Below are 11301 nucleotides of genomic sequence, written 5' to 3'. Positions count from 1 at the left end.
GCTAGAATTACCTTAAATTCATATATATTTGGTCTTCTTTCTTTAATTGATAGTTATATTATTATAGACGTTGCTCCTATGCATAGAATTTGATCTAATAAAGGGAATAGATTTTCTTGTTCTGTCATATTTTTATGGGCTATATATTAGAACTGCTGTCTTATGTTGTATGAATGCTGAGATTCATGTCAGTGAATACTTGCTTCTCTGTACTGATCCACTAGATATTCTCGTCAAATGGGACGGACTTACGTACACCTCTCGGACACACATTTGTGGTGTCTCAGGTCCACAATGTACATAACAACAGGGTTAGCACGGCAACTGAGGAAGGACTTACATACACCCATGGAATGCCACTGTAGCGTTATCATGTGTTTTACTTTTTTTCAAGTGACGTGTATGAGTGATTCAGTATGAATTGACTTGAAATGTATGTAGACCCTCTCCTTACAATTGGCAAAGAAGATGATCACTTTGGGGCTTCATTTAAATTCATATAAATAGACAGCCACTATTGCATGCAGAACATGTAGATATATAGAGTAAACTGAAGATTTGTCCCCCGAACTATCACTTAATTTTCGATTTCCTCCCGAACTTTTAATTGGAAAATTAAGGACTTAAACTATTTTTTTGGCTGATTTGCCTCCTGCTGTTAATTTTTCATTCATTCCATCCAAAATTTTATTAAATGGAAGCACGTGCACAACATGTAAGAGTAGTTCAATCGCTTCATTTTTTAAAATAATTGAAAACCTTAGATTTCTAAAATATAAACTTATGCAAATATGTGTGATTCTATAACTTTTGTGTCTGAAGGTCTAGCGAAGTGACACTTTTGTGCACAAATTAGTCACGTGGTGTGTATATGATAAGATTTAACGTTAATTTGGATGAAATATATGAAAAATAACGGTAGGGGGAAATCGGCCAATAAAATTAGTTTAAGTCCTTAATTTTCCAATTAAAAAGTTTATGAGGGAAATCGAAAGTTAAGTGATAGTTCATGAGGCAAATTGACAGCTTAGCTAGATATATATAAAGTCACATGGTCTCCGGCACGGGCGCATGCATGCCTATATATATTCATATACACGGGCCTTTAAGGGAAATGATTCTCATTTTTTCGAAAAAATATGAGGATTAGTTGTGGGATCTACTTTGCATTGAGCCTTAATGATCTAAATTGTTCATTTTGCAAGTCTTCATTCATAGATCATCGTTGCAAAAATTCAATTCAATCTGAAACCATTTGTCTATTTAATTATCATGATGAAATTCTAATGTTTCTTAGAAAACAAAGTATTGTCAATTTCTTTGAACTCAATTAGATGCCTCAAATATTCTGATTTGGCTAATTCTTTGCAAGGATGATCTATGATGTGTAACTTGAAAATAGACAGTTCGGATCGTTAAATTTCATTTGGTGTGAGCCTCACAACTAACTTCATTTTTATAAATAAATAAATAAATAAATAAAAACTAGAAATACTAGTTTGGTACTGAAGTGCTTTTATAAAAAGTGGGTATCAAAAAAATCTGAGCTAAAAAATGTGTTTGGTAAACACTTAAAAACAGTTTATTTTCACAATTTTGGGTGAAAAAAAAAAACTAAAAACGTGAAACAACAAAAATGAGCTTATTCTCACAGTAAACAGACGCATTTTTTTTTCAAAGCACAACAATACCAAAGCTCCCATCATGTGTGTGTAATAATATAGGACTGATCCATGTTGGTTGGTGGCGTTGGCATATCGTAAATAACATAAAACTTGAAATATTTTATAGGGGCATCTTGGGGGAATCCGCATTTTCTGACCTTTTCTACCATATTTTCTGAAAAGCCAGATGCAGAGCTGGCTCCATGTCCATATAGTTTAGTACTAATCTAATCGAAGTTTTGATCGTGGAAAGTTAAGTACTATTTCGATAGTGTAAAGAATCATGGCTAGGGTTTACTTACAATGTAAGTATCGATAACCTTAGTCAGCTCGGGTACCATTTCAATAATGTAAAGGTCAGTACTCTTCCAATAGTGTAACGTATCTGAAATTACTAAACGCCGGATAGCTTTCACCCGGGCTAGGATATTATCGCTCTGTGTGCAAACCCTCCACTTGAAGTGCACAAACTACCACTTCAAGCACATACACAATTATTATTCAACAAGTGTTTGCCCTTATCAGTGCTGTGAAGCACCAAAGGAAAGTTAGGAGCCATGATCATGACATTATGTAAGGTCACTTTTTAATGTTGTGGAAAGGTGACGACCACGATATGTTTTTTTCTTTTTGCACGTCTTGTGGATGGTGTCTAGCCCAAACAGTTTAGGAGATATTTAAAATGATAGGTCTTTTATAACCGAGTATTGTTATTCACAAACTCTTTATTTTTGACAGTCGGTTCAATGAATTGAAAATGTTCAATATCAAAAAATTAACAAGGGTGAGAAGTAAAAATGAGCGTCTGAATAACATTTTTCTTGCAATATTAAATATATTTTACTTTTTTGTGAATGGTGTCATGAGTCATGTAATAAACATGCTAGGGCTTTCATTCTATGTAGTTCAAATTCAATGACCTTTAACATAGAGAGAAACTTACATGCACTTTGGAATGTCGCAACGGCGCTCGGCCCAATATTAGAAACATACGAGAGGTATATGTAAACCAAACCCTAAATCTACAAACTTTGTAGCCACTAGCCCCTTGATCCAACTTGGGGCCGGTGGCAAGCCCTTTCCTCATGTTTCTATCCTCCATCCTTTATCTTGTTATAGATTGTTGCTTGTTTATTCTTCATCAATATGTGCCCCATTGGTGAGCTTTTTTGTGAGTCCTTCTTCGCGAGTATTTTAATTTGGTGTTGGTGTGTCATTGGCTCTTTCTGGGTTACTTTGTTGGAATAGATATCTTTGCTGATGGTTGTACACAAAATTCATGTTGGCATGAACACTAGTTTGTTCGTTGTTAATTCTTTTTCAAAGTCAACGTTGCTCATTGTCAAAGAGTGTCTTCATGTTCGTTCTTTTCAAGGCTTGTATGTATAATTTCTCAAATATTAATTCGCGAAGTGCTTGACCTTTTCATTAGGAATGAAATTTTTTCTGGCTTTGGAGTGTCATCTCAATCCTCTAAGCTTGGGTGTAGATGACTTCAAAACTTTAATGCAATAAAACCCTATCGTTTCATCTAAAGACATTCTGTTTTTTTTCCCTATATTTCGGTCCCCGACTCACATTATGTAACAACCCGTCCCGATTATTTAAATGGATCTTGAATCGGGAGGGTATTGTGGTAATTTTATTTGGAAATTAGGTATTTTATTTGTGATTTTGGGTCTTAAAGTGTGTGCCACATGGGGCCTAATTCCTTTTGGTTGTCCCCCGGCCCTTTTTCCTTCTCTTCTTCTCGGTCCTTCTCTTTTTCTCCGACTCGTGAGCCCTCTCTCTCAGCTCACTTTCCCTCTCATCCTCTCTTCCCTGAGTAGCACACACACGACTCCACACCCACACACCAACGTTCTCTCCCTCAGACCTCATTTCATCCTTTGTTCCTCTTCTCCCTTTGCAACTAGGACAGTAACCCCATGAAAGTCGGTGCAAAACAGGGGAAAAATCCAGCGAGTTTCGCCGTTCCTGACATTGATAAGCTTTAGGACTCTTTCTAACCTTCGTTGTAGATTGAACAAACTCTAGTTGGGACTCATTTTAGGTGCTTGGTGAAGGTTTATAGTGAAAACATCACGAGAAGGCTAGATCCAGTCTTCGCGCAAGAACCCGTGGGTTTCAGAGCGTTTTCTAGCCAACTCCAACCACCACACGTCGTGAAAGTGGTACGAACTTCTTCCTTGTCTCTCAGGCTTAATTTTGATGTATATGTTTGGTTGAGAATCGAGTTGACCAGAGCTGGGGAAGCTCCGGCGTCCATTTTCGGTCGAAACTAAGCCTTTGGGCCGTGCTAACCCAAGAGCCAAAACCCATTGTCCTTGGGCCAGGCTACCAAGCCCAAACTTGAAATCCTATGGCCCAATTATGGGCCCAACTTAAAGACCCTGGCCCAAATACCAACTCAAATGGAACCAGGCCCTTGGGCCACAGAACCCAACCCAAAGTCTAGGCCCAAAACCAGCTGAATGGCCCAACCCAAATTGGAGGAATATTTTGTGGAATATTCTCGTGTCGACTTTTTCGAAATTTACCCAGGACCCTTCTTTAGGTAATTTGATGTCCTGAATCCGTTTCCGACGTTCGTTTTCCCAAATTCATTTGTTTTAATAGAGTTTTATTAATTGGACCCTTTATGTGCTTAGGTGCATTTATTGTGGCGTTTTCGACTTCGCTAGTTTGCATGGCTCTTCGACGGCGAAGTAACTGTGAGTGGACCCCTACTAAAATACATGTTTTAATAGTAGAAATGCATACATGAAAAGCATGATTTAATGGTTACGTGTTATGAAACGTTTTGTGAGTAAATTAGATTTACACTTTATGATTATCATGCTTTACTGAGAATATTTTGGAATACCATACTTTATCGAATTTATGTTCTTTGTAGTATATATGATGGATGATTATATACTATTTATGAACATAATTTTACACTCTTTGTAGTATATATGATGAATGATTATATACTATGAAGATGGTTTGAGATATATGCACATATGTTTGGAAAATGTATATTCAATGTTTTTGTGCTTATCTAGTGGTCATTGTTCTGCCTACGGGCGAGATACTTATATTGGCTTTGGCCAGGCGTAGGTTGGTGGCTTCGGTCGGGCGTAGGTTGGTGGCTTCTGCCGTGAGATACTGATACATGATACCACTATTTAGCACATTATACGATATATGTTTCATGAAAGGTTTTATGGCATGCTATGATTTTCGGAAAACCTATTATATATTCTACTATTAGCTTTCATAAACTTTGGGGGTTAGTACGTTATTGAATAACTATGTTTGTACTACTTATATATCAACTTGGTCCATTCATGTTTGTTTTGCGCCCCCTCAGGATTTAGAATCGAGACGTACAATCCGGACGTCAAGGCATGCCCACTTCGGCATCTTCGAGTCCTCTCGGTGTAGGACCCACTCCTTTGTTCATTCAATTTTATCTTATTTCCTTTTTAGTGTCTAGAATCAGTTGTATACTCTGAACACGTTCCTTAATTGCATATTCATTATATTTAAATTTATAATATTTTGTTTATATTTATTATTTCTCATGCATCCTAATATGATTTCGTCACCTTCAGGTGTCAGCCAACATGTGTCTAGCCTGTTATTTGGAGAATATCAGAATCGGACGTGTCACATTATATCTCTTTTATACTAAAAATATCATGTTTTTGTGAGAGCCGGATTCTTGTCCAACTTTTCTAGTGAAACTGGTGTGTATTCAAATCAGCAAGCTTAAAGACAAATAAAGGTCGCCACCGGCCCACCGGCCACCGGTGGCCTGTTTTTACTCGAGCTCATGATGTGCAACTCTGACTTCAAACGGTCGCACTGAGTCTCCCCCATTTGGTTAAATAAACCCCCTCAATGGCTTTGAATACGGCGGCCACAAAGGACCCAATACCCACACCACTCTGAACCTCTCTGCAACTCCTCCTTCTCCACCAATGCATTCCCCAGACCTCCAAAGATCTCACCTTTAATGGCCGCCTTCCGCCACCTCTCTCTCACTCCCAAGCTCCCAACTTTTCCACTCCCCGCAACCCCCTTAGCAAAACCCAGGTAACCGAATTCCTTCTCTCTCTCTCTCTCTCTCTCTCTCTCTCTCTCTCTCTCTCTTTCTCTCTCTGTCTAACAACTCTGTTTTTCCATTGCAGGACCTTGAAGCTGAAGATCACCTTCTGTTTGTCTCTACAGCAATCCAATGACCAAGCTCTCGCAACCCAAAACGCCGCCGTCGACAACCTCCGCGTGGTCTTCGCCGCAGGCGGCACCGGAGGCCACATATACCCGGCCGTAGCCATAGCCGACGAGCTCCAACTCACAAAACCCTCCTCCAAAATCCTCTTTTTGGGTTCACCCAACAGCATGGAAAGCACCGCAATACCCTCCGCCGGCTACGACTTCGACACCGTGCCCACCACCAAATTACACCGCCCAATATTCTCCCCCCAGAACCTCCTCCTCCCCTACAATTTGATCAGGTCCGTCGTCCACAGCTACTCAAAATTGCGCGAATTCGGCCCCCATGTCGTCATCGGCACCGGCGGGTATGTCTCCTTCTCTTTAGGCTTGGCGGCAAAGCTGATTGGCGCCAAGCTTGTGATCCAAGAACAGAACGGCGTTCCGGGAATCGCCAATTGGGTTCTGTCATTTTTTGCAGATGTTGTGTTTGTAGCTTACAATTGCACCATTGATTGCTTCCCGAGTGGTAGGACTAAGTGTGTGGTTTGTGGGAATCCGGTGAGGTTGTCCTTGAAGAAGCAAGTGCCTAAGGCGGCGGCAACAGGGCGGTTTTTTCCCAAGGCCGGCGGAGTTGGGGAGTTGGAGAAAGCTAAGGTTCTTTTGGTTCTTGGCGGGTCTTTGGGGGCTAATGCTATTAACATTGCTTTGCTGAATTTGTATTATCAGATGCTGCTGGAGAATGATAACTTGTTTATCATATGGCAAACAGGAGTGGAGGTTCACAATGAAATGGAGAGCCTTGTTAAGAATCATCCGCACTTGCTATTGACGCCGTAAGTGCTTCTGGTTTTCGGTTATGAACTTCTAGTGAAAGTTACTTCTGTACGATGAAATGCTGAAATTTAGAACTTATTCGTATTTGGAAAGATTGGGGAAGAATTTCCTACATAAGGGTTCCGTAACGAACTTCAGATAATGTTCTAGCTAAGAATGCTTACTTTTATGTGGCATTCATATTCAAGAATCCTGTTAATAACTTTCTCGTAATCCCAAGAGGGTTCAACTTCAATAGTGGTAGTGGACTTTGTTTATCTTCCACCTTTGGTTGTGATGTATGTTTACATATTTTCATTGAAGCTGATGTATCTCTGTATAATGAAGGTTCCTGCATTCAATGGATTTGGCATATGCAGCAGCAGACCTTATTGTTTCTAGAGCTGGTGCAATGACTTGCTATGAGATTTTGGCAACTGGGAAGCCTTCCATTCTGGTACTTTTTTAATTTCTCTAATAAAACATTGGCGTCGGATGACCCTTATTGCTTGATTGTCTGACTTTCATGATATAAGAGCAAATTAACAGTCATTGTTTTTTCCTTTTTATCAGTTTTGATTGTGTTCTTAATAACTGTAATTGCGTTGATTGTATTGCTTAAGGGGAAAATTGAGAATTGGTTTTTGAATTTTTAGATACCATCACCAAATGTTGCTGAAGGTCATCAGTTCAGAAATGCTTCTTTAATGGCGGACTTAGCTGGTACAAGGGTTATAACAGAAGATGAACTTGATTCAACAACTCTTGGGAGTGCAATTGAAGAGATATTAGGTATGTTCATTTTCTTGCCACAGAGTAGCAGTTTCTTCTAGTGTGGGAATCAGGGATAAGTATTGTTTTTATTCGTCATGCTGATACAAAAGATAATTTAGAGTCATGGAAAAATTAATCTGCGGAAATAATTAAGATCCCTTACATGTGGAAGTGTTTTTCCTATTGAGGGTCGGAACTTTGAAACACTTACTCACACCCCCTTACGTTTTGCGTATATCGTTTTGTAATGGAAGACAGAGTTATTTGAACTACATCAACTAGGAAGTGCATGTATTTCACCGCTTGTAATGAAAAATTTACTAGATATGATAGATTAAAGGTGAGTAACGTCATTTTGTTATGAAAATGTTGATATCTGTATTTTTACCATCATTTCTTTTTTACAGGGGACGAGAGTAAAATGGCAGAGTTGTCTGAGAGGGCTCTGAAAGCTGCAAATTCGAACGCCTCTACAGAGATTGTACAGCGTGTTCTTTCTCTAGTCAACTTGTCAACAACAAAAGAGAAGTAGAATTTGTACTCAATGCTTGGCAGGACAAGGCCTGAAAGCTGGTTCCTCCGTTTCAAATTGTTGCAGTCGACAGAAGATGAGTTAGCTTGTTATATGCGGAAGCTTTGAGTGTTTCGTAGGTAGAACTTGAGGTCGTGAAATTGTCGATGAATGTAGTAGGCGGGCTAGGTTCCTAGAGTTTGTTTTTCACTTACTGCTTTAGCTTTGCCTAAATGAGTTGCCAAGTTGTTCCTTACCATTGTTAGGCACTTCATTTTCATGCCTGATTAGAAAGAGTAATCGCACACGAAAGAGATTACGATGGTTGTAGCTAGACTAGTTCTGTAACTAATAATGTGGAGTGTACTTTCTCTCCACAATTTTAATAAACCCTTCTTTTTTCCCTATAATTCAAGAGCGGGAATTTCAAGGAGGTTTGTATCTCAGCTGGTTAAGAGTATTCGTTCCTACACCTCTCGTGTTTGATTCCCTCCCCCTAATACCGCAATTGTCAAAAAAGAGAGGGAATCAACAAAGTCCCCACAAAATCAAAGTTGATGAACCAAATTGTTTGTTTCAACTAATGTTTTAGTCCCCACAAAATCAAAGTTGATTAATTTGTTTTTTTGGAGGAAGATAGACAAAGACGGAAAATGATTCTCTTCGGATTCACTTTGTAGGGATTCCAGGGATCTCTACATCATAGCTGTTCATCGTACATTATGCAGTCACTTGTCATCAGATACTATTTATGTTTAATTTAAAAAAAAAAAAAAGTCAAATGATTTTTTACCGTACAATACACGATGAATGACTAAGATGTGGAAATCCCTAGGATCCCCACAAAGTGAATCCGAATGGAATCCAATTCCAGCAAAGACAATGACTTGAGAACTTTCTTGGGTACTATGAAGTATTCAGTACTTCTGGTATTTAAATCCTTAGATTTTTGTTCAAAGATATAAAAATCAAAATCTAAAGGTTTAAACATTCATAGTATTCCGGAGCAACAAAAAACAACAAAATAATGACAACCAAGCCTTATTCTACTAAGTAGGATCGGCTGTATAAATCTTAAGACCTCACTGCTCACGATTTTGCGCTAAACATTCAGGAGCACCGAAGAATTTTTATGAGCAATGTATGTATGCATCATCTACTTATATTTGACACCGAAGAATTTTTATAAGCAATGTATGCATGCATCATCTACTTATATTTGACAAAGCAAACTTTGTCGGTTTGTCCTGTTTCTCTCCCACCATCGGACGGATCTCTTGCAGAAGTAGCTAAAAATCAACAGCAAACTAAGTAGTTGAAGTTGCTGAACAAGCCACGATTGGTTGGTCGATGGTCCATGTCAAATACAGTGAACACTCAACAACCTACATGATGAATAGCATCCCAATCCTCAAGATCCAAAAGGGAGATATCTTTCTTTCTCCATTTGAAACCAAACTAGTTTTTGAGTTAGTGTTGTTATCTTCATTTCAATATTTGGAAAATTAGCTAAAATAATCCAAATTCTTTAAGCGATGAACTGATTAAAATCAAATATCATTAATTGATTGATCAAATTTTGATGACATGACGATCAAATATTGACGATATACTGAAATTTGATTATTTTAGCAATTGGGATTTGTATAATGATCATTTGGCCACTTTCTCTTGGTATTTTAAATTTGACGTGATGACATATATTTGTAGTGAGTTTAATATCTAATTGTGTATGGAATTTACGATTGGGGTTCTAAAATGATCATCATGAACTCATATGTATACAAAATTTTCCTCGTGTTTCTGATGAAATTGAAGCACACGATGATCTTCTTAAAGTAAAAGTAACAATTCTCTTACATCTAACCCCTTGTCAACAAACTTTACTTCAATTTATGCAACTTTGTTAAAAATCAATTTTTCCTTAACTCACTATTATTTTTATTGGATAATATAAAGTTACAAACAATGTACGTTAGCGAAAAGAAATATAAAAGAAGTACATAAATTTGAGTATAAGGTCCGCATTATTTGAACTAACTAACTTGACTCGTATCTCAATAATTTTAAATAATAAATACCATGCAATTTGGTGAAATTGATGTTGATTTTTGGTTACATAAGTCAACAAAAGTAGAATGCTTCCAAGTTCCAACCAAACAACAAATTTAGGAAAAAAATTAATTATGACCGGAGCATGGGAAGTACACCACGTGTTTTGTATAAATGGTGAGAAATTTTATTTTTTAAGTTATTAATTTTTTAACACACATATCCTACAATTTATATAGTGACACGAAGTATATTACCCCGTGTACCGATCACATTGAAAAAGGCTAAATAGCCTAAATGGTCTTTGAGATTGAAAATCAATAGAAATGGTCCTTGAGATTGTCAATCATCCATCATTTTGGTCATTCGATTAAAAACTCTTTGGGCAATTTTCAAAGCTTCGTAACTCAATCGTTTCTTAACCAAATTCGACTCATAATATATCAAAATGAAGATAGGAGAGTGTAGAACAAGATTATACTTATTTAAAAGCCCAATGGTTGCCGGAGATAGTCGGAAAATAGCCTCAAATGTGACTGGTCCATGAGAAAACTGAAAAACTCGCCGGAAACTGGGTAAAATTTAAACGCTCATAACTTCTTCAATACTCAACGAACTCGAGTGATTCAAAAACTAAAATCATACTTCTTGATGAGACAAAGAGAATGGTATCTTTTTTGATGGCTAACTCACCGTGGTTTGGCCAGAAAACGGCTCGAAAGTGACTAACTTGAAAATGGTTAGCCACTTTCGAGCCGTTTTCCGACCAAACCACCATGAATTAGCAGTCAAAAAAGGTACCATTATCTTCATCCTGTCAAGAAGTATGATTTTTGTTTTTGAATCACTCGATTTCGTTGAGTATTGAAGAAGTTACAAACGTTTAAAGTTTACACAATTTCCGGCAAGTTTTCCAATTTTATCGCGGATCAGTCACCTTTGAGACTATTTTCCGGCCATCTCTGGCAACCATTGGGCTTCCAATTAGGTATAATCTTGTTCTACACTTTACTATCTTCATTTTGATATATTATGAGTCGAATTTGGTTAAGAAACGATTGAGTTATGAAGATTTGAAAATTGCCCAAAAAGTTTTTAACCGAATGACCAAAATGATAGATTGTGGATAATCTCAGAGACCATTTCTATTGATTTTCAATCCCATTGATCAAAATGATGAGTTATGTAAACAAATCTCAGAGAACATTTTGGCTATTTAGCCCATTGAAAAATTTCTTCAAATTTAGTAGGCGCTTTATTGTCCGGCGGGTCATACCCTCT

General features: G+C 37.7%; 1 protein-coding gene across 1 annotated transcript; it reads left to right on the top strand.

Annotated features, from left to right (window-relative positions):
- The first annotated feature begins 5378 nt into the window (after positions 1 to 5378).
- Positions 5379 to 8414, top strand: LOC137710901 (uncharacterized). Its single transcript, XM_068450059.1, has 5 exons — positions 5379 to 5747; positions 5843 to 6703; positions 7032 to 7140; positions 7340 to 7475; positions 7865 to 8414. The coding sequence occupies exons 1-5, from the start codon at positions 5668 to 5670 to the stop codon at positions 7987 to 7989; spliced, it is 1311 nt and encodes a 436-aa protein (XP_068306160.1). The 5' UTR covers positions 5379 to 5667; the 3' UTR covers positions 7990 to 8414.
- The last annotated feature ends 2887 nt before the right edge of the window (positions 8415 to 11301 follow it).

Source organism: Pyrus communis, chromosome 12, assembly GCF_963583255.1.
Source record: "Pyrus communis chromosome 12, drPyrComm1.1, whole genome shotgun sequence".
NCBI lineage: Eukaryota > Viridiplantae > Streptophyta > Magnoliopsida > Rosales > Rosaceae > Pyrus > Pyrus communis.
The sequence above is the reverse complement of the archived record's forward strand: the minus strand, read 5'-3'. Positions and strand labels throughout refer to the sequence as shown.

Excerpts from the sequence above, each read along its gene's own strand:
- LOC137710901 (XM_068450059.1), top strand. The coding sequence starts at position 5,668 with ATGGCCGCCTTCCGCCACCTCTCTCTCACTCCCAAGCTCCCAACTTTT. Across the intron at positions 5,748-5,842 it reads ACCCCCTTAGCAAAACCCAG|GACCTTGAAGCTGAAGATCA; the intron begins GTAACCGAATTC and ends TTTCCATTGCAG. Across the intron at positions 7,141-7,339 it reads CTGGGAAGCCTTCCATTCTG|ATACCATCACCAAATGTTGC; the intron begins GTACTTTTTTAA and ends TTGAATTTTTAG.